Source organism: Ananas comosus, linkage group 18 (assembly GCF_001540865.1).
Source record: "Ananas comosus cultivar F153 linkage group 18, ASM154086v1, whole genome shotgun sequence".
NCBI classification, from domain to species: Eukaryota; Viridiplantae; Streptophyta; class Magnoliopsida; order Poales; family Bromeliaceae; genus Ananas; species Ananas comosus.
Window position 1 is genome coordinate 7,069,668 of NC_033638.1, and position 27,976 is coordinate 7,097,643.

The window sequence follows — 27,976 nt, forward strand, 5'->3', positions numbered from 1 at the left end:
AAACACGCAGAATTATCAACAACCAACCACAAGTTGGAGCAAAAAAAAACATTGTTTTTTAAATAAAAAGAATACAATAACATTTTGATGATCCTGTTGACTCAACAACCTTTCTAAATATAATTATTCTTTTACGATAAAGATGGGTTCCAGTGAAAATAACAATGGAAGATCTAATCGTTGACTAAAAGCCGATGCTAAGTTCTTGAGTTATGCAAACATATGCACAACTTAAAAGAGTTTCATGTAAATCGAGTTTTTCACTTCCGCAAAACAAACAACATTCCACATTTAGATTTAGAGAGCTAGTTATGTGCTACCCATCATACTATAGTATATAATTTTGCATCATAACGTTATAGATCTACACTTTACCGAACACCTTGATCGAGTCCTTAGGAGGCTTCATCGGTGATACATGTGTATCTAAACATAACTATACTGAACATAAGTAAACACTTCAACAGTCTTTTGTATAATGTCGCAAGAAATAATGATTGTAAACCTCAACTGAAGCGGAGAATTAGTTTTCAGGCGAACATTCTGTATGACAGCCTAGAAAATTCAACAAACTGTTTTCTAAAATGAATAAAGTTAATAGTTTATATTACCATTCACTAGTTGGTCTACACAAACCTGAATAGACAGCTCTGCGGATAAGCGGATAAATGTCTCCAGCAAAAACATCTGAATCCAGCACTTCAACATGAGGCCAGATCTGTGAAAAATTAAAGGTGCAAATAAGCAGAAATTTAACAAAAACAAAAAGTATATGAAGGTCAAAAGAGGTTTAGAGGGGTTAAAAAGGAAAAAATCTCTATGGTTCTATGGGATTCATTTTAGGCACAGATGGCAGAGAATTGGATAGAATTCAGTTCAACAATTCATTACACTAGTCTAAATCACACTATACCCTGCTTATCGACTCGGTCGAGATCTACCATATTTAGCCTTAATGCAAGGGGATCATGTGCAACCTATTAGGTTGGCCCAACTTGACACAACCCACACAACTATCAGTTAGATCCCAATCCGCGAGTTATTCATTGCTATCTCAGTTGTAATCAGATCAATCAAAGCAAAGACGGATAAAATATGCAAACCAATCTTTTCCACCAACTCTTATTTTCTTGTCTACTTCTCTGTGATTTCTTGCTAGTTAAAACTAACCTCGGAAGCATATTGGCGCGAAAATGCCTTGAGATAGCCCAATGTGGTTAGACACCATTGCTCACGCTCCCCGATATTGTATTGCTTTACTCCCTCACCGTTTGCTTGGCTGCTCGAATAGTAATGCAAATAATATAGTAATTGTCAGAGACCAATACACAAACAGGAAGGGAGGGGGGGTGTCGTGTGGGGGAAGAAGAGATAGAGAGAGAGATGGTAACAGCAATGAACTTGCCTATCATCTTTTGTTCCATTCTCATTATCCACATCCATAGTTGCCGACTCTTCGAGGTCTATAGTCATGGAGCTTACATTACCAGCTCGTAAATCAGGCAATTCCCCTTCAGGAGACACTGGAGGCAAGCGTTCTGTGAGCACATTAACGAAGCTTTTGTATAGCGATATGAACAATGCCTGTAACACATTATAAAAACAGTGAAAAAAAAAGGAATTTCAGAAAGTGTAAGTCAAGGTGGAGTATCGTAACAAAATTTCTTATGAAATGTATATTAGCACATGATCCTGAGAGCAACGCTAGTATGGAAAGGTTTCTTTGGGAAGGGCGAGGCCTAAAAAGTTTGTGGTTGTTGAGTATAGCGCTATACAGGTTCGAGATTAATACACGTCTCATTATATATCCAATATAATACCATGTAAAAACTAGGACAACACAAACAATAAGCTACTCATTATCAACCCCAAGTTTATATCAGGAGCTTATTTTCAAATACCCAGCATCATTTTGACTACTACTTGCAGTCCAGTAAAAGAAATGCCAATTGCAACTTAGACCTTGTTTTCCTCGAGTGCTCGATCAAGAAGAGCCCCTTTTGCTTCTATTGATTCGCGTATAGAAAGCTCCTCGTCTTTTGCCTTCTCAATATAACCCTTGAGCCGTTTCAACCTCACTGGTTTTTCAGCAGGCACCGGCTGACCACCAACAATCTCGAGCTTTGCTTCAGCATCCTCATATTCTTTAATAGCTTTGGCAGTGGCTTCTTCAGCTGCCGGAACACCTTTCTCAATCAATTGGATATCCTTTCGAAGATCGGTAATGCGATTGTAAGTCTTATTGAGGGCATTCTTGAGAATCTGTGGGGAAGAAGAAAAAACAAGACCAATTCATTATGATAGGGAAGCAAACAAAAGAGGGGAAAAAAAAAATTTAGCCTCACTAGATGGTTTTTCTCATCATTAGTCAACCATCTGTTGAAAAAACAGCCATTGTTTTCTATATTACAGTGAGTTATCAAACAGTGAGGACCTTCAGAAGTTATATATAACAGCAGTAGGTTAAAAACAGACTCTGAGATAACATTTGCGCAAAGTCCAGCACTACTATTAACTTTTAAGTCATAAAAAATCGAGTTCGCAGTCTCTGCATTATTAATCAGGTCTCAAAATATTATTACCAGAAAAATTAAGCTATGTCGCACCACGCAAGTACATTACATGTCACAAGTGCATGCAATCACGCTTGCGAAATATGCATACAGCACAAACAAGCCATACTGCCATAAATGCAGTACACACGTATTACCATTGTTCATATTTCAAGTAAATATAAAAGTCAGAAATAATAAACGCAAACTACTTCCAATTGAAGATTGTTTTTGTGAAACTTCAATTCTGTATATTTTGCAAATGAAATGACAAAGAACCTACCTCCCATGGACGATCTGAAATATGGAATTGCTCCATATTGGAGGGAGAAAACACCCATTTAACAATTGCCAAATTGGATATGAGCCGATATCCCATCATTCTATCAATAGCTATAGCAGTCATTTGTGTATTGTTCTTCCAATAGGAACCAACTACATCCATTAGCAAAACTTGCGTATCGTGATCAGGGCATAACTTGCCAATAATTTGACCATATCTTTCTAAGACGGTGATTAGATGAGTGAAACTTTTTGAACCAATATCAAGGAGAGTCTGTGCAACAACTTCAAGTGCAAATTTGGAGCCATGCTCTGGAATTATATTTTCTTCTAGCCACGAAGAAATCTCCTGCGCGTTTTTCCTCCCTCTAACCATGTTGTTTAGATCCTTCGATAGCTTGTGGCCTTCTGTACCTTCTTGATTGTCGTCAGCTTGATATTTAAAGTTAGACCCACCCTTTGGGGGGAGCAACTCCTCCAGTCCAGCTGCTTCTTCAATACTCTGAATAAGATAATAAATAGGGCAAATGTAAGAGTCACAACAGCTACATGAAACTGTGATTATCAACAATTGTATCCATGTGTTCACATAATTCGGAGTGCAATGCACAATTAAAGTATTAGGAGAACTTTAAAGTTTCCTATCACTCCAAAGGTGGACTGCATTGACTATCAAGCCATAACTATAAGTTCAATAAGACAATCAAAAAAATTGGCAATGCTCCCATTTTATAGCATGCAAAAACTCAGGCAAATTTATGCTCTATGCATACCCCATTTTTGGTAAAACAAGATAACATAATGCTACCAACAATGAGCAGAATGATGACCATGACTTGTTTTAGTAGTAATGGGTTTTTTGGTTACTAATTGTTTTTTCGGTTACTAATTGTTTAATGGACCAATGATATGAACTCATGATGTTTGATAACATCTACTTGTTGAAGTACATACTAGATCTGATGTCAATGAATAAACCATACTTAATAAAAGAAAGGGAGATTAAAAAAAAAAAAAAAGTCACCATCACTACTAACCTGTTTGATTTTGTCAAAGTATGATAAACGAATTTCCCTTTCTAATACTTCTTGAACAAAAACCCGTTGTGGTGCCCATTTTGGAAGGTCTTTGACATAAGCCCATTCTTGCCAAGGCCAAATGTGCTGAAAATTTGACCTGCATCAGCAATGACATTATCAAAATTGAAGAATTATATAGTAATATCATACATTATAAAGACTAATGATAAAAGATACACAAATATCCGATACTATCTGTACTTGTATGGCGCTCAAGACAGGTTGGTGTAGGAGAAATCCAGAAAGCACAATAAGCCAGAATATGTCTTTAATGATTAAATAAATCTGCTCAACATGTACCCATGTGATGCAAGAAATTGATACCTTAAGTATAATGGAATCCTAAAAGAGCATCTAATTTTTCAAATAGATAAACTGTATTTAGTTTAACCTAACATAATATTTAAGCATCTAATTTTGCATCTAATAAAATTAGATGTTTAAAAACAATAAAGCAAGGCTTAATCAAGCATGGGTCTCTATGACCTGCTTGACAACACTTCATTGAGCACAATTCAAATCAAGCTTCAATTCACACGACACAAAAATCCAACAAAAATATCAAAGAGAAACCCATTGCAGCATATGCACTAAAATATAGGTAAAGCACCTAGCAAAAGAGTATAAACCACTAAAACCAATTAGCAAATCAATCACCTACAAATTATATATCAACTGTCGATAGAAACCTCTTCCTGCGTAATCATGCAGTATTTAAGTAAATAAATAGACAACTAACTGTTTCTAGAGCGCTTCTTCAGTAAGCTGGCTTACTTTCAAATGCCAAACAAAAAATACAGAACTTCCACAGCGAGAATAAACTTACAAGTGATGAGAAAACCACAAAATAAGCCTAGTGCGACATTCCATATCCAGATCGCCTATTCTGTCAAAAAGAGCACGTACAGCTCCTGCTACAACAGCAGGAAATGCACCTGGCAGTGCCTAGAAAAATAACATATAGAGCAAGAATCAAAATGGAAGCCATCTTCACAGCCAAGCGTATGGATCACAAAGCAAAAGTAGTGAAATAGCACATATATATAATAATCATACAATATAAAGAACTCACACTATCAACAGCATTATGCAATACATACATATACACGAGTACATAGAGATTCATTCTTCACAGCACAGCCAGCTAATAGCATACTTTCACAAAAGTTACAGCAACAAAGAAGAATATAGTAACTAGAAATAGAAAATGTATACTAAGTAGCAAGTGTAAACCAAAGAGGTTGACTATCAGTATCAACAATAAAAGGAAAAAAAGAAGAAGTTAGATGAGGAACACCTGAACTAACAGATCATTGTGATTTAGNCCCCCCCACAAAGCAACTGCTTAGATACGCATGAAAGCATGTGGAAAATCACTTTTCATTCATCACTTCGGCAAAAATAACTTTTTAATTAAAAATAAATATTTGATAATCAAAGGATATGCCCTTCAGAAAAATCTGAAAAGGGCATACAATCTCAAATCAAATGGCTGCTAACATTTTCTGCTCTTTTTATAGCCCATTAGAAAATCAAAGAGGGACATACAATCTAAATCAAAATGACCCATAACATTTTCGCCCATATGAAAATACAAAAAGGTCATACAATCTAAATAAAAATGACTTGTAACGTTTTTCTGCTCCTTTTCTTTTCGTGGTATAGGGATGATCCTCATATTTTGCTTCAAGACACTAGGCATCCCTTTCATTTAAGATCCAAACATATTAACCACAAAAGTCTTCAAATTGCATATCTCAAATTTGATTGAATCTTAGTCGTGGACAATTAGGAAGAGCAAAAGTTTGACCCTGAGATATGTCAAAAGAACAACTAAAAAAAATATAACAGATTGCACAACTGACTGTTTACAAAGCTAGTTTGTTCCAAAGAACAACTTTAAAACATGTATTATTTTTGACAAACAAGTAAGAGAAAACGAGCAACCAGATGCCTATGAGTAGTCAGAAGTAGGACAGAGTTATCAAAAGCAACAGATTTAGTCAATATTGAATCCATACAGCTTTGAAAAGAAAGGTCTCTATATACAAGTACAGAGAGGCATAAAAGTTCGTAGTTCTAGACAATTGCATTTGCATGGTATAACAGAAATATTGAATGTTTACCAAACAATACAATTATTCTGCCTCATGTATTAGAAACTGAAATACTAAAACCACACAAATACACAAAAATTAACTCAAATAAAACTCAATTATCACCCAATACAGAAAATAACGAATCCCTAGCAGATGCAACTTTCAAGTTTATCATGTACAGCTTGTAAATATCATCCTAATAAGAAAATTCATAAGTTATAGGTGTATATTTTGAATTTGATAGCAATATGTTGATTTTGACAAGTAAAGACTTTCATCATGTAAAAATTACCTTACAAAGATCGATGATGACCAACGTATAGTAGATTGGTTTAAAAGGTGGTTGAGGCAGCAATAGTAACTGGAAAAGAATAGAAACAACAAAACATCATAGAAATCAGTACATGCTATGGCAAGGTCCAGGAAAAAAGAGGAGACAAAATAAGCAAGGAATTTTGCATATATTGTAATAATCATGTTAATTTCCAAAATGAATATCAGGCTAATCAACTGTGTAGTTAAATTGAATAATCAGTAATGAGTTACAAACAATGAGTGAAAATATAGAGAAATTTACAAAGAAAAAAGGATAGCAGAAGAGAATTAAATCAACTAAGAACGTAAATCAAACTTCAATGCATGCCTGGTAAAAAATAATCAAATATTGTCAACAAGCTCTAGTGTTACAACTTTAAGCATAACATGGCTTGTAAACTAAACAACACGTGATTACACACAACATGCAATGTTACAGATTGTGTTGACCAGCACTTAAATCCTTATACAATAGACAGATATGCAACGCCATATCTGCTAAATAGGGATACAGAAACCAGTTTAGATTGATAATGCTGAATTCTTTGTCACCCATTTTTGCAGCAGACTAGAAAAGAAAATTTTGCAACAGAATTCAAGCTATTCAATATGTTTGGCTGAAACTGAAACAAGCCTCTTTCTTGTAGAGTTTTCGATTGAAACCAAATTAAAACTGTCTCACTACTGAGTTCTGATTGAAGTGCTAAAATATAGTGTAAAACAGTTGAATGTATTTGAGGAGATCATCTACCTGTGAAAATATCGTCTCAGCCATCAAATATTCATAACGGAATGCCACAGGCAGGCCAACCATGTAGAAAGCACATTCTTTGCGGCTATCTTTCAAGAAAAAGATGAACACAATGGATTAAGTCAACGGTTAGCAATTGAGTATTTCACTAACAAACGGGAAGTATAACAAAAGACAATATAGTTGTCCAATGTACTTTAACATATATCATAAGAGAACACAATCTCCACGTGCAATGCTCAATGAACTATACTGGATCACTTTGCTGCAGGAATAGTGCTGCCTGTACAGTATTAATGGAGTTTGACAGCCTCCTTTTGTAAAGCCCACATGATTGATTGCAAATATGTTTAGATTATGATCCACAAGAATGTGGACTTCAAAAACTTCGATGAATTAGGTAACTGAAAATAAGCACGACCAAGTTTAAAAATTGTTTCTCAAGGTATAAGCCAAGTTCAAAAAGTTGCTTAATGCAACTTTGGTATTCTAGAAAGCACACAAGGGCCCTTTAAGTTACAAAAGATGCGTTGTCAATTGTTATTACAGTCTAGACATACACACAGATTTTTTTTTCTTTTTTTTTTTGTGCGAAACAACCAAAGCAGGTAGGAATTGATTGTGCCATGTCAAAGAGTTTTGGGCCCTGGCCAGTGTATATTTCATATAAGAAATCTTGAATAGGTTCTACATTGAACTAGAAATCATGAATAGGTTCTACATTGAACTAGAGATCTAAGCTATGAACAAACTAAAGAAAAGGGGCAAAATTAACTATAGAAACATATGTGAATACACACACACACACACACACACACACACAAAACAATCTAAAACACTTTTTTTGCGTGCTCATTTGTTTGCACACGGCTAAAATATTAACATGTTAAGGCTTGATATGAACAATACTGATCCAGTTACTCACCTTCTTTTTAGCTTAACAATACTTAGATTTCTTAAACAACTGTCCAGAGCCCTAAGAAAAGCAGTGTAGTACCAAGAAAGACGAAAAGAAACAACCCTCCAAAATTGTAACTCACACTTCCATGATCAGCAATTGAAGGAGAAGTGAGTCACTAACCATCCATTGAAGAAAAGAAGCACATCCAACAGGTACTCCTCAACAACGAAACGGTCTATAGGTTGCATATTCTGCCCAAGAAGTTGGTAAAACATCACATGATGAGACAACAGTTAAATATCTAATAAATGAAGGGGGAAAAAACAAGTTTAACAAATGCAGAACGGCATGTTCTTAACCCCCCCCCAAAAAAAAAGCTGATAAGATATCTGCCACATAGTAATTATCAATTGCATTATGTTCTCAGCAATATTTCTACGCTACACTCATCTTTCTTGACCAGATCAAATTGTGAAAGATTCAAAGTTTCTGCTACATCACCATGTATTGATCAAAGAGATGACACCATTTAAAATACTCTCAAGTGTAAGAGCCTCCACATTGACTTCACATTACTCCTTATTGTGTAAAATACTTTGCAAACTCCGGTATTAGATCACATCTCTAAAGTAACAAACAAGCATAGAAAAGGCAGCAAGCAAGTAAAACGGCTACAAAACAAACAGTTAAGATTTCATGTTCAAAATGACTCATTCATTAAAACCATGTGAGGCGAGTATACTTACTAGTTGACATAAACCAAAAATGGAAATATGACAAAATAAAGGAAAGCTTGTTTACTTTTGAGAAATAAAAGTTAGATATGCTTTAGCAATCTAATTGCATGCTGGACAAGGCTACATTAACAATTTAAGGATAGGCAAACATGAGGATGTGTACAATTCATGCATCCTACAATCCAACTAGCCTCAGATACCATTGTTGTCCTTTAACAGACAGCAACAGTTAAATAACAAAATAACAAAATTACCCTAGTTGTACATACAAAACGCAGCAAGCTACCTCCGCTTTATTCGAAGGGAATATGTGAAGTCTATGGAGCCTTTGAGAATACTTCAACTCAGCTTCATGATTCTCTTGCCCTCTAGAGATTTTAGAACGTGATGGCAAAGCTGTGGGTTGAGCAGGACAGCTTATTGGAGAAAGAACATGAGACTTCCCAGCCACTAGCTGTGCTTCAAATGACAGTTGAGGCCTTGGCACTGGAAGAAAGAGAGAGTAAAACTATCACTCAGTAGCTTTTAGTGCTAAGAAAACATAGAAGAGCATAAAGATTAAATCCTGCATCCTGATAATTTTCATATTCCATTATTGCCCAAAGACTCATTAGATAGAAATGTTCTGATGCAACAACAAAGATGCTCCAATCAATTGCTGACTGTGGAAGATGGCTAGTATGTTCCAGATACTCACCAAACTCATTGATTACTGAAAACATTGATTTTAAGCCAGATATGCATCAAAAGGCATCTGGACAGGATGAGAATACTCGGCCATATTTACTTTTGCATCTTATATTCTAACGCATATGCAGTCTTCACCACCACAGATAGGAGTAAACCATACAGGACAACACACGATACTGAGACCTGCAGTACTATCACTTCATCCATACATGCAAGTCAGCCTTCTTTAGATGGCAAATCTCCATTGCTCCTGTATCTTTTCTAGTTATTTCACTAATTTGGTTTTCCTACTATCTTTTGGTATCTTTATGAATTTAACTACTTTAAATTTGAGAAGCATATGAAATCTAATAAGCACCTGCTGACCATGTATGTGCTATGCAATCTCCAGACCGTTGCATAACACAACAACTGTTTAGAAAATTCCAAGCAAGCATAACTAGCAGACATTTATTTGAAATAATTGATAAAGGGCCTATTGGCCCTGTTGTCAAGTGTAATTCTGTTGGATGAAGTGCTCTCTAATTAATGCTTTTAGAAGAACAATACATTAAAATCCCTTCAACAGTACTCTCAATAGCAAAAGTAGAAGCACCAATTGGAGCTTCTGCTTTTTGCCCCAGATTATCCCTTAATATTCTCAGTGTAGCATAAGCACCCCAGCTTTTCTATTTGTCAAACACCCTGCTAGAGGTGACAGTTGCTGAAAGCAAAAGGATAAACAAGGCTAAACATGCATAGTTTTGCGAGTAAAACAATTAATATATCTGCCCATTTCCAAATATTACTCCATAAATTTTGGAGTTGCAACATTGCATCTATATATTCTGCCACAATTCTATTAAATTTTTCACAAAATGACAGAAAAACTTTACAGTCAGTTGTCCCTGCATTTCTGTATCAGAAATCTAACCAAGGGCAAGTATCACCAATTTGTGATTCTAGAGGGCTGCTGATCATCATAATCAGTTATTCCCAAGGGATTTAAAGTGCCCATTGGCATGTACTATGCCCACCACAAGATTCCGGCACGACACAACCACCGTGTCAATGGTAGGGCTCAAAACCCTTTTCTCTATGAAATTAGCTAGTAGTTACCTCAAATATAGTGCAAAAGATTTGATTAAAGTATATTATAAACAATTAATTGGTGATAAATAAAGTAAATATTTCATAACACAGTGTGTCGACATACATGAATTTTTGTGACCAGCACACACCGGCACCAGCAAATTCTTGGCATAACCCCATGCCGTGATACTTAAAACCTTGGTTATTCCCAATGAAATTTGAACTTGAGATAGATATGTAAAGAACCCTAGATTTGATCCAAATCCAACCCAATCACTTCATGGCTCATAACTTCATTCCATGAGGGCCTAATTAAATGGTCAAATCAAGAATTCAAACTATTTCTTGTCTGATCTAGCAGGGTAACCAAGTTTTAACTGGTCAGGTCCAATCATGTGATCTACCACTTCTCACCTATCAATTTGTATACCTACAATTACATGAAAAATAAAAAGGCAATTTTAATGCCCACTAACTGGTAGCATCAATAGCTGTATGTCTCATCACGATAATAACTTAGCTAAGCATTCAATGTATAGTGAACTAGCCTCAAAGTATGTCAGTGCTGTTAATGCTGAAAGTGATAGAGGTTAGTACAAAGCATATTTGGTAATATAAATACAATGAACAAAAATAAGCAAAAGCGCATACCACTTTGAATTTTCCATCCATTGTTGGAAAGACCTTGTATACGATCCCATAAATCTTCAATAAAATCCTGATATAGGGTGTGCCATCAAGGTACTATTACAACAGAGAGAGTGCTAGTCTACATGCTTTTTGATAATATAAAAGAAAGATTTGGCGTTATCAAAGTAAACCAAATCATGATTATAAATAAATAATCATAATTATACATGTACAAAAATTTCACCTTTTGTTATACAAATATCAAACTTTTGACACTCTAAAAGTTACTGTTCATGACGCACCAGACAAGTTAGATATTTTATTAACATCTAGATTAAAACATTTGGCATGATAATTGACTCAGCATCAAAAGGAAAATATTATGCCAATAAATCATGGCCAAAAAAGAACTTAAAAGTTTGCATCACAATGCCCAATCAATATGGAACAAAGACCCAGAAGAAATGCAGTTTTTGAAAATGAAGTAAATATCCCCAGAAAATATTAACCAATAGTAATCTGAGCAAATAAAGTCAAATTTATGCCAGAGTTCTAGTAAAATGTACTTTGTTGATCAATAACAATCCTAACTGCTGAGAAATATGCAATAAACAAGATAAAATATATGAGAAATTAGATTGTCCTTGCCAGTCATATTAGATCTACAGCAAGACAGAAAATGCATTACCACAACTGGACAATCTTAATAGCTTTTGATGCAATTGAGTGACCATAATAACTTTAAACAATAAAAGCAGCAGAAATCAAAAGGATTACATTCAAAAGACATAAGAAATTTAAAAAATATGACCTCTTCTTAATGTTGGCCACTCTATTCCCATTTCATCCCATAATAGAAATCAAGCTAGAATCAGCATAATGCTAATCTGGCTCCAGAAATATAACTTCAGAACCTTTAGGCCCCCCTTGGATAGCTAGTTGAAAAACTTCATGGATTTTATTTTCTATGGTTTTGATCTAATTGAATTCAGGGATTCCATGAAATCTGATGGGAATTCATACTCTACCTTATCTCTGGTTGGACACTAACTGCACAATTTCAAAGTAATTTTATCAAATTTGATAAAATTATAAATAAAAAAATAAATTTGTCAAACAAATAGATATCAAAATTTACAAACTATACTAAATCAAATTGAACTAGATATAACCTCTCTTTTGTTTCTAATATAAACATTACTAAACTAAATATTAACAAATGGAGATCAAATTCTAATCAAATTAAACTAAATATATACTCTATTTTATTAATAATAACATTAAAATAAACAAAACTAATAAATAATTAACAAACATTACTTAATAAAATTAATTAGTTTCATTGGAGTAGGCAGAGGGGGCAGTGGGGGGCCTGGGGGGGGCAATGGGGAGGCAGCAGCACGGCAAATGGGGCGGAGGAGGAGGGGACGACAGCGGAGGAGTATTTTGCAGGGCGGCAGCACAATGAATGGAGGAAATAAAGAAGACTTTTTTTAGGTTTGAGTGGATTTTAATAATACTTCATTTTTTAGAGTATAGTTTAACTATGCTCTGATTTATCAGCCTGATTTTAGCCCATCCAAATAGTCACATAGTAAAAATAAAAAAAAAAATAAAAAATCCATTCCATGGTCCAGTTAAACTATACTCTGTTTTAAAACCCCTCCAAACGGGCCCTTAAGGTGAAGGAAGGATACTATACATACTGTATGTAAGATTTAACAGGGTAACAAAATACATAACTAAACCTAGAGGTTTATATTTGACACAAGCTGTTACTGCTACATTAGTTTTGCTGTTCAAATTAATAACTGCATTAAACTGATAAAACCCACGAAATAGTGATATAATTTAGGAATGAAACACCAGTAGCATCCATGAAGAACCTAAGGGCAGATGATAATGAGTACGAAAATCAGATCCTGGGCTACCAAATATTACATCACATCTCTCAAACAACTTCAGGTGTACAGATTTCATTAACTTAAGCACAAGTTTGCCAACAAACAACCAAAGTTAAAATTTACCCTGAACACTGCAATGAAATTGCTTGACTATTTACTGTGACAAAACACACTAAAGAGGCCACTGAATTAACAGCAGTAAAGATAGTATATTAAGAGCTAGGATAGAGAAAGCAAAACATCAAAACTAATAAAACAATACACTTTTGAACATAAAGAACCAAATAAGCAGTATAAAGAATAGGAAAAGACCACAGAAAAGCACCAGACACATAAACAAGATAATTAAAAGGTCAAACCTTCTCGCTAGAAGATTTACCCTCATCTGCCTCAAAGACTTTGAAAGAGATGTCCTGAGAGCGCCTTCTGATTCTTATATAAGACTGTATGCCAACCATGACTCTTTCCAATTCGTCTGGCACTTGCTGCAATTCAAAATCCAGAAGCAATTTTTTGCTATTAGAAACTAATCCTATAGCACTCTGATGCTGTTTTACTCGGGATTTAACCATGATAAAAGCAATTAAGGTTCCTCCATAGTACTAGTGAAACTCAAAAGAGCAGATACACAATCTTATGTAACGATATCCAGCGGATTCACAAGCAAAACGTGAAAACGATCAACCCATTCTTCCATATTTTATACAAATAGAAATGGACAAGGTCAAATAGGCCCTTATTTTTAAATTACAGGTCTGAAGCCATCTGTTTAAAATCAAGTTGAGAAACACAACCCGAATTACCGGCAAACTACTAACAGAAGGGTAAAATTAAATACAAAAGAAGTACTGTCAATGAAAAAAACAACAGGATAGAAACTAGAAAGAAAGAGAACTGTTTTTATAGCATTTATGTTCGCACAATTTTCCACAATTATAAAGAGAAAACAAGTTGAGGGCAAATAGGAAAGCTTGCACGCTATCTCCGCTTCTTACGGACTAATAATCAGTGGTCCGCAATTCCGCATACAGCCCAGCATCTAATAGAAATGTTAGTGGCGTATAATGAATTGAAAAACTTAAACAACAAAGCCTTAATGTTTGAGCTGCAAATGTATGACTAATGAACACCACTACATCATTATCTAATGAAAAAAGAAAAATGAATAACAAGATAAGAAAAATGCATTAAAAAAGGAAATAAATAAAAAGGATGCAAGGGAAAACTCTATTAAGTCTTGACCATGTTACTTCTAATATAATATATAACTAGTAAGGATCTATATTACCTCAACCAATTCTGTACCACCCCATGGAAGAGAAGACAATATACAATTAACATAAAAGTCAGCTCGTGGCTGCCATGAGGGATTTCCAGCCTCTTCATCAATTGTTGTTGCAGCAGATGATAACAAAGTCTCAAAGGTCTCAATAATAGAATTTGGTGAAATAACTTTGCAACTCATCTACATTCCAACAAAAAAGATAAAATGATTACAAAAAGCAGTGTTTGAAAAAGATATGATCGCTCAAAGCGAAAATAGACTATAGATAAGAAAATCAAGCATTTTTATCATACAGAAACTCAAAGATGATAAGAGATGATGAAATATGACGAAAACGAATTCTTGCTCATATAACCCGTAAAATCATATATTTCTGTAAAATCAGTATAACATAGGTGGTATTTATTAATATTTCCTGCTACTTGTAATCCATTCATGGTTCTCCATATGTTCCGAGCTTTCTGTATTTTAGATCATATGTCAAGAGATAACACGATTACTCAGCCTGGTTAATTGGGAAAAGAAAGGTCAAGTCTGAGTCACAAGTTTTTTGAGCTTAAATCAAAGCACCCCAATGTTTGGCATTGAAGTGTAGCTAGAAGCTGGTAGGAAGTATATTTTACGTGAAATGACAAGACTGAAGAGGAGAATGCATGGAATACCAACAAATTTATATTAGCACTACAAACACAACATAGCTAAGAATATGTAAAACCGAGTTTAGAAGATTAGGAAAAATTGGGTTGCAATAGATATTAATTAACCCTAAATGGACAAACAAAAACCCGGTGACCAATAAGGCAATAAGTAAAACTCATGATTTGATGAAAACAAAAGGTTTATATAAAACAATAAAATATTGAGATCAATCCTACTAAAGAACCATAACAAGCGCTCTATTGATAACGCAAATTGTATTTTCTCTAATCAAAAATATAACAGCCCATTTTCAAGAATATCTACAAATTAATAAACACTACCAGGATACAGTTGAAATAAACTGAAAAGATTGAACAGAACCAACCATATACCAGTAGCAGAAAAAATAACTATACAGACCAAATGTAAAGATAAAGTATAAGTAGCCTACCAGGCCAGTTAGGAACCGCATAAATATCCGTATCTTATTACAATTTTCCTTGTATAAGGCATCCTGAAAAATCCAGTGCACATGAAAATGAGCTACAAAGAAATATACATACCATAAAACACAGATTTTCAACACACCAACTTAAATTCTCACATTGCATGATGTGATCAATAACAAATTAAGAACTTCCAAACTATATCTTCCTTAGAACTTAGAATGCTGACATACTAACTTCTGAAAACCATAGACGGAATTAGATTCAAAGTACAAGTAAACCAATAAAAGGCAGCATACTATAATGCTGAAAGTAAATGGTAAGTTTAGTTATTGGCTATAGTTCACTTTTTTCAAATGAAAAATAAGTGAAAACAACAAACTATATAGACTGCTATATGTAAAGCTGCAGCAGAATTACCTGTAAGTTAGAATATGCTGCATCCACCACTCTCTTGACAAATTCTTCACTTTCTAGATTTATTAAACCAACCTAGAAAGGTTATAACATATAAACACCCCACAAACAGCATATTGTCAGATAAGAATAAGTTTACAAATACATAAGAAAAAGTAAAAAAAAAAAAAAGAAAATACACTTTTCTGCAAATGAATTTCCAGAATGTTCGGCAAAAAGCAGCTATTAACTATAGATAACTCTTTAAATACTCGAACAAAGCAATTTACACTAGATTCCAATGCACCGCCAGCAGCACTGGACTGATTGCACCAAGAGTCATTGGGAAATCGAAATGACCTATGAGTTGGAATAGCATGTGAAACTTCATATGCATCACAGAATCTTTATTAGTTTCTTATGGATTGGGTTGGAGAAATCTAATCTAATAAAATATCAATAATGAGAACAAGGTGTTGTCACTCAAATAGAAAAAGCTAAAAACTGAATGGTACCAATCAGAACCAAACCCACGCGTTCAGCATTTTCACCAAAGACGGTAGAGCTGGTGTGGGCTTCACAGAAAACAATACTTTTGGTTTGGTAGTGACTATCTAGTTCCAAAGAACCAGTTAACAGAATAAAATGGTTTCTGGTTTAACTATTCTCCTACCAATTATCATGTGTTTTTAAATTGCAATTGCCTTATAAACTATATTGAATTCTTTATTTAACATTTTAATATCAAATGGGTTTCACGAATCCGTAAGGTTCATTCGATAATAATAAAATTAAAGCCCAATTAACCCTCAAATAATAGATTGATGATTTTGTTATTTTTAAAAGAAAGGTTTAGAAGAAGAAGAAAAGGAGGAGGAGGAGGAAAAAAAATAACAAGGTTAATCTGGTTAGCTGTTTACCATTCAACGTAAACTGTTTGAAAAGAAGACCCGGAAAACAGTTATTTCAAAACTGGTTTGACACAAGAAGTCTAAAATCATTTGTCCAAGAAACTGCACTGTGGAAACCGATAATGAGAACTCTTAGTTTAAATACGCTAATTTGAACTCTAGTTTAATGAGCTTCATTTAATGTTCCATTTGAATAAAAGAATATCTAGTTCAACATATCTCTTCCTTTACTTAGGGAATATGTGGAAACTGGTTAATACAGGTCTAGGAAAGATTTCTTGCAACTGCATAGTATAAAGGACGTCTAAATCATTTTTCGCTGACTATGATAATTCACCTCCTAAGTGGAACCTAAAACCTTGAAGGTCAGAATTATTAAGATCTCACAATAGCTAAAAATCAGACATCTCGACTGTAGTCATGAAAGAAAATCCCTATATAGCACAAGATGTCACATGATATATTGTTCCTATCCAAACAGGCCCAAGTGTTTGATTACAGGACATTGGAGATTAGCTTAATAAAGCATAGCCTACGGGAACAGCAGAACCACCACAGAATTACCATCCCCAGAAATAGTGCGATCGAGGACATTGGGGCTGCCTGATTCTAAGTTGGAATTCCAAAAATACCAACTATATTTGGTCAGATAGTGAGTATTTCTAACATTATCCCAAATTTATATTCCCAACTAACACAGCACTCAGTATTAAATAGTTGTTACCAAATAAGCTAAATTTCTCCCAAACTTTTATTTATCGTCAAATGAAAGATTAGTTGCAGATAATTGGCACCAAAACAATACAACAGGAAAATATACATAATTCTCAAATATTACAAGGCGTCAAATTGTACCATGATAGCATATGTAGAACACTACAATAATCCACTAAAATCATTTAATTGCCAAATTAGCCAAACAATCATCATTTGAACAGGTTCTAGCATTAGAAGCAACAGACAGTCAGAAATCATGAGCGAGAACCTGCAATTCCCAACAGGAAAAAAAATCATAAAACACCAATTAGCCGATTACATAACAAAGAAATCATTTCATATTGTTAAATTCTAGCTCTAAAGGTTATGACAATAATCTGCCAAGATTTAGTATTCGCTTTATGGAATGTTGAACATTCTTCTGAACTGTTTAACATAGATAAATATTATTGGACAAATATAAAAAAAGAAAAGCTCCAAAGAAAGAAAAATAAAGTAAAATAGCATATAATATATCTCAGAAGCTTACTGTTTAGGTGCATTAACAGAAAGTATTGAACTCAACATAATTTTGCATGTAAGTCAACAGAAAAAGAAAAAAAGATATCAGGATAGGCATTTTGAGGCAGAAACAACAAATCAGAGAGGTCATAAACAGCATAATAATGCCATACCAACACTCCATACAGAGGAATCTTGTGCGGCAACTGTTCGACGCACTGAAGAAGGAACTGTTTAAAATAAAAATACATGAGTCAGCACTTCAAATAAATATATAGATTTGATGGAAAGTTATACTATCAAATGACAGTTACTTATTTCATACAACAGCATAGTAATATTTACAAACAATTCTTGCTAATCCAAACTCCATAATACAAACTAACTAAAGGACTTCCGTCATTACAGGCAACCATATGAATTAAGTTTGGCAATAAATGAATAGGTTAAACCATATTCTAGAATGACAATTTACTCAATTCAATCAAAATTTAGTATATTCTATGGTTCAATAACAGTTTATATCACTTGAGAAAGTACAAACGGGCTTTAGTCTGACCAAAAAGAAGAATAACACAACATGTCATCAACATAAATCTCTTGCAAATTTTGAGAATGAAAAGATTACACATAGTCAATCCAAGAATTAGATAATAAATGAATAGTAGAATATCATTTGATCATACTAGGGGAGTAAACAAGCAGAGGTTGAGAATTCTCTAATACTTATAAGTTTACTCCATGTAACATATATCAACCTAGAATCAACTGACCAAGCTTTTCTGGGCTCAGATTACGCAAGTTAAGCCCAGCTCAGTCTCAGTTCCTTTAACTAATTGAGTTCAAAAGGCTGGCTCAAGCTTAGTCACTTGATAAATGAGCACCTCATGAACGAGAAGCTACTTGACACCCTGGATAGTGCACAAGTATACTAAGGTCATCAATTGCTGGGGTTTAAATACAAAGATCCTCATTATTAAGTTTTTGGACCGTCATAGATTGCAGAAGAAACAAATTAATGAATAATTAAAATTATGATTTCCCTACTTGGAATACCATCATGAAGTCTAAGAAGAACAGCTTAATAAAGATAAGGTAATGTGTCTTTAAATACACTTCCATTAATGTATAGAACGAAAAAGATGAAAAAACATCTTTAGTTATTGGTATAACGTAGCACACTAGCACATAAGACATTTTTGGACATCCATAAACATCAGCTAGAGAACAATTTTCCATTAATTCTTCACCATGAACTTGGACCTCTTGAGGATACTAGATCTGTTTCATGGACGAGCATGATCAAAAACATCACAAACCTGTGAATAGCTTAATTACTTTATATAGGAAATATTAGTTATTGGCACAAATATCAAGAGAACTTCCCAAGTTCTCTCTTGATTGTACTTCTCATGTAAACGGCTGTTCAACACCTAGTTCAGTTTGGGCTGGGGAGAACTTAAACTTAAACAACCCCAGATCAAGAGGTCAGACCAGAAAACAAAGAATATGCTACTGTAGCTTCTGCTAAATGAATCAGCATAAATATGTAGAGGAAAATAAACAGTCAAATGGGAAGCAATGCATTTTACAGGACAATTATCTTAAGGCCTACACACTAGTTTTTTTGTGTTCAATCAGCAAATATTTAAATCAAAAAATGGAATTGAAGGGGACTAGAGATGATTCCAATAATATTCAACAACTAAACAGAAAAGATCCATCACAAGCTACTACACGCTATCAACTCTTCATAAATATAAAAGCATTCCAAACGATTCATAAGTATGTTTTATCCCTTTAACCGTGACCAATCCAAAATTAAACAATGACTCAAAAAAATCCCAACCTTTAACATCTTCTTGATTCATTCCCAACCATTAACAGCATTTAAAACTAAAAAAGATGAAAATTTGGACATAGAATCCATATCGCACGCCAAATTCCCATCCAAAAACCATCTCTTGATCCCAAAACCATGATCCCAAAATCCAAGAACCAACGGTTTTGCAAAATTGCCCAATGCTAGAACTAAGATCAAAAGGAGCGATGCAAAAGAGGAGCAGTCAGAGGTGCACGCAAACGCATTCTGAACGACTCGCAAGTAGGTTTTATCCCTTTGTCCACGACCAACAACCAATTCCAAGACTAAACAAGGAACCGCAAAAATCCCAAGCCTTTAACATCTTCTTGATCCATTCCCAACCATTCACAGCACTAAAACCTAATCGAGGTCAAAACTTTGGCCGTAAAATCTATATCCTGCGCCAAAATCCCATCCAAAAACCATCTAAAGATCACAAAACCACGAAACCCTCTCTTTCAAAAGCTAGGGTTTCTCGCAATCGCCCGATACTACAACAAGGATCACAAAATGAAGCGATTCAAAAGAGAAGCAAGGTAGAGCGCACTCACGATGTGCTCCTTGTGATCGGTGGCGCCGCCGTACTCCGCGGACTTGTCGCCGATCCGGAGGAGGAGCGTTCTCCAGCTACTCGTAGCCATGGGAAGGGGGTGGGGGGGGGGGGGGGGGAAGCGATGAGAGAGAGAGAGAGAGAGAGGCGGAGGAGGGTTTTGGTTTTTTTGGAGGGTTTTGAGGATGTAGAGAGAGAGAGAGAGAGAGAGAGAGAGAGGGGGGTGGGAGGGTAACGATGGGGAATGGGTTCGAAGCCGAGCGAGCGCCTTTTAAATAGGGCGAGGTCGGGTTCGGGCGTTGGGCTCGTAGCGTTCACAGGATCTACGCTGTAACGTACGGAGTATTTGTTTTATAAATTAATCCAAAAAATAAATTACTCAACGGTCTAAATTTAAAATAGGCCAATTTGCATAAAAAATTCACAAGTTTTGAGCTTTTATAAAATTGAACTGTCTTTTTCGATTTTACAGATTCGGTCTGAATTTTCAGCAAATTGACCAAAATACTCTTATTCCTTTCTCTCTCTCTTTTTTTTTCTATCGTTCTTTTTTTTCTTTCCCTCTCCGAAGAAAATGGCGAAGGCAGAGGCGGAAACTGCCCGCCTCGCCTCTGCTCTCACGCCCTCGCCTGCGCACCCTCCACCCTCCTCTCCTCCGACTCCGCTCACGCAGCGCCGCAACCCTCCTTCTCCACTAGGACACGGCGACGTCGAGGCGCAAGCTCTTCTCATCCACCGTGCGCCGGAACGTCGCGGCGTCGTCGAAGGCGACGAGCTCGCCTCCAATGACGTCGCGATTGTTGCCATAAAGGCAAGAGAGATGTCGTAACAAAAAAAAAATTATAGAAAGAAAAAATAAGAATAATAAAATATAAAAATAAAAAATATATTTTTCTTACAGAAAAGATCAAAAATTATAGAAGAAGAAAAAAGATGATGAAATTGCACTGTTAAAATAAAGTTACACTATTTTGTACTATTTTAAATGAAAATTGCACTTTTTGAGACAAAATTACACTCTTTTACAATGAGAGTTACACTATTTAGACCAAAATTGCACTCTTTCCATAAATTTTACACTATTTCTTTTTCACCTCTTCTTCCTCCTCCTTCCTCTCATCCTTATCCGTAGGAGGCTATAGCCGCGGAAGCCCCCCACCTCCCTTCCTATTCCTTTCCACCTCTCTATTTATGCTCACCCCCCTCTCACTCCTCTTCTCCCTTCTCAGCACGCCACATTTGTTATCCTTCCCAAAAAAAAAAAAAAAGAAAGAAATTATTCGGTCGCAATTGCGTGCATTTACAATCCCTTATTATTCGCGCAGAGAGAGAGAGCCAAAAAAAAAAGAAAAGATAAAATAGCAGTGGGTGGTTTTTTTATTTTTATTTTTGCGTTTCCATCTTCTTCTTCTTTTTATTTTTATTTTTTTTTCCCAGTTTCTTGATCTCTTTCTCTCATCATCATCATCTTCTTGGGTGGTTTTTTTAAAAAAATTTTATTTTTTTATTTTTAAGGTTTCTCTGAGGGGGGGCGAGCGCCAAAGAGAACACGCGCGACGCCCTCCTCCAGAAGGTCTCCTACGAGCGCGAGCTCCACAGCTTCCTCCACTGCGCCGCTGCCGCCACAGCTTCCTCTGCGGCGGCACAGAGGTGGTTCAAGTGCGTCTACGAGTGGTGGTACAGAGGGGACTTGGGGGAGTCCCGGTGGACGGAGGAAGAAGAAGAAGAGGAAGAGGAAGAGAAAAAGAAAAAGAAATAGTGCAAAATTATTCTAAAGAGTGTAATTTGTATATCAAATAGCGCAACTTTTATTAAAACAATATAAATTTTTTTTAAAACATTGTAATCTTATTTTAAGAGTGCAATTTTATCATTTTCTTTCTTCTTCTATATTTTTTGGCTTTTTCTGTAGAATTTTTTTAAAGAAATTTTATTTTTTCTCTCTATAATATTTTTATTGTCACCACCTCTCCCTTCCTTTTTATCGCAACCACCGTGACGTCGTCAGAGGCGAGCTTGCTGCCTCCGACAACGTCGCGGCGTTTCGACGCGCGGTGGAGGAGAAGGGCCTGCATCTCGACGTCGCCGTGCCCTAGTGAAAAAGGAGGGTCGCGGCGCGGCCTTAGCAGGATCGGAGGCGAGGAGGGCGGGGGTGCACGAGCGAAGGCGAGGGGGCAAAGGCGAGGGGGCAAAGGCGAGGCGGGCTGTTTCCGCCTCCGCCTCCGCCATCGCCTACACTGCTTTTTTTGGAGAGAGAAAAAAGAACGATGGAAAAAAAAAGGAGAGAGAAAAAGTAATAAGGGTATTTTGATCAGTTTATTAAAAATCCGGACCGAATCTGCAAAATCAAAAAAGACGACCCAATTTTACAAAATCCCAAAATTAGTGGATTTTTTGTAGAACATAAATTTTAAAATTGACCAATTTGCATAAAAAATCCACTTATTTTGGGCTTTTGGAAAAGCGGCAACCTTTTTTGTTTTTTCAGATTCGGTCCGCTTTTTCAGCAAACTGACCAAAATACCCTTATACCTTTTTCTCTCTCCTCTTTTTTTTCTCTCGTTCTTTTTTTCTTTCTCTTTCCAGAGAGCGGCGGAGACAGAGGCGGAGGCGGAGGCGGAGGCGGAGGCGGAGGCGGAGGCGGCGGCGGCCTACTTCGATTTTGTCCGGCGCATTCTTACCCTCGCCCGCACACCCCCTACCTTCCTGACCTCCGACCCCATCGAGGTCTCGCCGCGACTTTTTTTTATTTCCCTCTCCGACCCTCCTCCACCGTCTCCGACGACGATGCCTCTCTCGCCCTTCCCCGCCCTTCTCATCCTCTCCCTCTTCCTCTACCGCCTTCGACGACGACGCATCTTCGCCGGTGCCAACGCCGACACTGACACCGTGAAGGTCACTGCGACGCTGCAACCTCGGAGCGGTGGGTTCTTAGCGGTGTCGTCGCCGGCGCCGTGGCCGTTGGCAGAGAGGGGTGACTAAAAAAAATTATAGAAGAAATAAGAAAAAAAAATAAAGATAAAAATTTATAGAAAAAGAATGATGAAGATGAAATTGCATCGTTAACTGCAAAAAAAATTATAAGTTGCACTACTTAAGATGTAAACTGCAGCTTTAAGATAAAAATTACACTCTTTAAACAAAAATTATACTCTTTTAAAGATATTTACATTGTTTCTCCTCTTATTGTACTCTTTCAGATGTAAATTGCATTCATTAAGATGAAAGTTACACTCTTTAAACCAAAGTTGCACTTTTTGAGAGATATTTATACTGTTTATTCTCTTCTTGTACTCTTTGAGATGTAAACTGCACCTCTTCAAGAGATATTTATACTGTTTCTCATCTTGTTGCACTATTTTTTCTCTTATTACACTATTTTTTATCTTAAACTGCACCCTTTAAGAGATAAAATAGTATAATAAGAGCAGAAATAGTGCAACAAGAAAAAAACAGTGCAACAAGAGGAGAAACAGTATAAATATCTCTTAAAGAGATGCAGTTTACATCTCAAAAAGTGCAAGAATAGGAGAAACAGTGTAAATATTTCTCAAAGAGTGCAACTTTCATTTAAAGAGTGTAACTTTTATCTTAATGGATGCAGTTTATATCTAAAAAAGTGCAATAAGAGGAGAAACAGTATAAATATCTCCCAAAGAGTGTAATTTTTGTTTAAAAAGTGTAATTTTCATCTTAAAGCTACAGTTTACATATTAAGTAGTGCAACTTATAATTTTTTTTACAGTTAACGATGCAATTTTATCTTTATCCTTCTTTTTCTATAATTTTATATCTTTATATTTGTTTTTGTTTCTTTTATAATTTCTTTTGGTCACCCATCTCTGCCAACAGCCACGGCGCCGGCGACGACGCCGCTAAGGACCCCCCGCTCTGAGGCTGCAGTGCCGCAGCAACCTCCACGGTGTCGGTGTCGACGAAAATGCATCGTCGTCGGAGGCGGCAGAGGAGGAGGGAAAGGGAGAGGACGAAAAGGGCGGGGAAAGGCGAGAGAGGCGTCGTTGTCGGAGACAGTGGAGGAGAGTCGGAGAGGAAAAAAAAAAAGCCGCAGCACGATCTCGGCGGGGTCGGAGGCGAGGAAGGTGGGGGTGCGTGGGCGAGGGCAAAAGCGAGGGCGAGAGCATGAGGATGAGAGGCGAGGCGGACCATTTCCGCCTCCGCCTCTACCTCCGCTACTTTTTTCAACGAGAGAAAAAAAAAAAGAACCAGAGAAACGAAGATGAGAGAGAAAAAGTAATAAGGGTATTTTGGTCAATTTACTGAAATTTCGAATCGAATTTGCAAAATCAAAAAAGGCGGCCCAGTTTTGCAAAAGCCCAAAATTAGTGAATTTTTTATGCAAACGACAAATTAGATTGAAGTTTTGATTATTTCTATACCTGTCTACTACAAAAATTTTATATATTATTATTACAGTGTGCTCTCTATTGTCAAATTTATAATTCTTATTTTTCAAATGCGAATATATTTCGTACCAATTAATTTCAAGCACAAATATTTTTTTTTTATCTCAAGTAAAATTTACTCTGTAAATAATTTCTTGACTACATTTTTTTTATGAGTATCTATTTTCTAGACCTTTCAATGCTATTTTGAGCTTTTTATTGTTGTAGCTTGTTGTGCTAATGTCTGTAATATTGTTCTGTATATTGATGTAAAATTTGCTAAACCAATATGAAAAACTCAATTAAGAATATTGTAAATAATTTTTTAAGTATAATTTTTTTTATGAGTATCTACTTCGTAGGCCTTTCAATACTATTTTTAGCTTTCTATTATAGTGGCTTTTTTTGTGCTAGTGTCTGTAATATTGTTCTCTATGTTAATATAAAATTTGCTAGATCAATATAGAAAACTCGATCAAAAAAATATTATTTATTAGAATGTGATTGCATGTAACTACTTATTTTTATAGTCTGCATGTCATTTTATTTCATTTATATTTATATTTTGATACTTCGTAAATATATTTTATTTAGTTTATCTAAATGACTATATTGTTTGTGGTCTTCAAAGAGTTGCTATATTCATCAATTAGTTATTAACTAAGGTTTTATAGTGTCATTCCAAATTTAGATTCACCAATAAATATTATTTTTCTCAAATCAATGATCTACCATTTTACTTCTTTATTTTTATTACACACATTCTTAGGTGAAGATTTCACAATAGGAATAATTTTAACAAATTGATAATTTTGGAGCAGATCACAATTTGAGACTTGGTCTTTCTTTACAAATACCAACTTGGTCTAAACCACCAGAAATATTCATTGTATGATATACATTAATTTTATGGGAGAATACTTGCTCATATCACTTATTTCACGTTAGATGCTCACATTATTTGTTAAGTGTTTCAAAAATATAAATGCCAAAAGAGTTTAGATCTTATATTTAATAAACAATAGAATCTCGTAAGATTGTAAGCTAGAGAGTAAATTGGTGTTTGACCCAAACTTTGAGCATTAAATCTATAGTTAACCCTCAATATAGTCGACCGAATTTAACATATATATATATATATATATATATATATATATATCTAACTATTACATTCTCAACATAAGCCTTAAATCCATTTTGTTTAAAATCTTCAACCATCACAACTATTTTAGATGGGTATAAAAACAAAAAAGTCAAGACTACTATATTTCTAACCTTAACAAATAATAAATCATTATCTTCTACAATTATTTCTTCTTTTATCTCTGGTAGAATCTACTTCCACATTTGTATTGTTCAATAGAGCTCCTGATACTTCGATTAATTGCACAAGAGCTACAAAAACATCATCTTAGTTCATTTTTTACGTTAATGCCCATCATCGAGTACCCCAGAGAGTAGGCGACATAAACTTTTTATCAAGTGTTTTTTTTTTTTTTTTTTTTTTTTTTTTTTTTTGTTGAGAGAGATAGGTAGCACGCTACCCGCTTCGTTTATTTTATTTTGAAATAAACTTAGCTAGAAATGTGAATCAACTAGGATTCGAACTTGGGTCTCGGGTACCGACCACCAAGTCCTTTGCCACTTGCTCTAGGGACGGTCGGTAACCATAAAGTTCACTCTCCACAATTTGCTAACAACATGCTCCTCTCTTTTGATGGCTTAGACAGATCAACCCATGTAATTAAATTGATTATGAATGTTTCCTTATATTACTTGAGACTTAAGATAACTATAAACTATAATAATAGTTCTCTCATATTTATTAGTTTGTCATGCAAACAAATAATATCTTTCGCTAACTATTTGGGTTGTTCTCTACAAGATTTTTGTTTTAGCTATTTGGGATTCCCCCCTCTCTCCCAAACGTTTACAAAAGATTATATAACTTTTTTTAAGAATATCAACAAACGACTTGCAGGTTGTAAAAAAATTGACGGTTTCAAGAATGAATTCTTTTGGAAGGACAGTCCGATTACTGGGAGAACATGTGTCATTCTAATTAAGAGCTTAGGAGAACTTGGTATATATAATTTGAAAATAATAAACTCGATACTATTGATAAAGTAGTTATAAAAATTCTGTAACTTACCAATATTGCCTTAAGTTAAACCGCTTATACTTAAAAAAACTTCAAGAGAATGAGACTTCACTCATCCAAGAAAATCTAATAGATATTTCTTTTTCAAAAAGAAATTTCTTAAATTTGTTGTTTCGTTTTCTATTTATTTCGATTCCTTTTTCAGTAATAAAAAGAACACCTCTTTTTGGAATGAAAGATGGTGTGTAGAATTTGTTTTAAGCAACCTATTTCCAACTTTCTATGCCTATGCAGTTTTCTAATTTTCATTGGTTGACAATTAGCTTACATGATCTGTTTCAAATGTTAGCCTGAGATTCACTAGGCCTTTGAGCTCAAGAAGTTGGGAGGAGCTGCACAAGCTCATTATCTTGGTATCCAATAACTCACTATCCGATTCTAACGACTCACTTATCTAGAGATGGAGTCACAGTGAAAGCTTCTCGGTCCATATAGTGCTTTCAACTTAATTTATTTTATTTGGTAGACTTGAAGATTATAAATTTTCATATCTTTGGATGATTAAGGCACAATTCCGAATTAAAATATTTATGTAGTTAGATTAAAAAAAAAGAGAGTTCACAGTGTGCACCTTGTTGTGTGGATATAGAATATTTGAAACAATTTTTTTAACTACTGCTATTCCAATTCTTTATGGGCCCTGCTGGTACAAAATATTGCGAATAATTGAGAGGTGACACTCCACCATGCATGAGACATTCTATTCAATTTGTGCTTCATTGCAGTCTATTGGGAATGACAGTGAACTCTGTGTTATTAAGTCGTTTCTGATACTAGAACTTTCAAATTAAAGATCGACTCTGTTAAACTTAATCTAGAATATTTGAAGTACTTAGATTTTTTTATAATTTTTCGATATCATTTACTTGACGATCGAAATGGCTCAAAAATAACGGCTGAAAAAAAATATCACAAAAAATGATGATACAATACTAAAACTTTAGATCAAAAGTATTGATCTCATTTATATATGCTATAAAAAAATTATTAAAAATTTTGCGTGACTTGAATATTTTTATATCGTTAAACTTTTAAACTGCTCATATTGACTATTAAAATTATTGATTTTAAACTCCTTCGATCATTAGATAA

At 35.1% G+C, this 27,976-nt stretch overlaps 1 protein-coding gene across 1 annotated transcript; it reads right to left on the reverse strand.

Moving 5' to 3' along the window:
* LOC109723784 (nuclear cap-binding protein subunit 1) lies at window positions 270-20,424 on the reverse strand. Its single transcript, XM_020252269.1, has 21 exons — window positions 20,278-20,424; window positions 19,826-20,023; window positions 19,157-19,187; window positions 18,080-18,136; window positions 15,802-15,873; window positions 15,387-15,449; window positions 14,300-14,476; window positions 13,371-13,496; window positions 11,129-11,195; window positions 9,003-9,202; window positions 8,160-8,230; window positions 7,079-7,163; window positions 6,305-6,373; window positions 4,740-4,858; window positions 3,872-4,010; window positions 2,836-3,336; window positions 1,963-2,262; window positions 1,406-1,584; window positions 1,171-1,279; window positions 637-718; window positions 270-555 (listed from the first exon to the last, which is right to left on the reverse strand). Exons 1-21 carry the CDS (start codon window positions 20,409-20,411, stop codon window positions 524-526), a joined length of 2,811 nt encoding a protein of 936 aa, XP_020107858.1. The 5' UTR covers window positions 20,412-20,424; the 3' UTR covers window positions 270-523.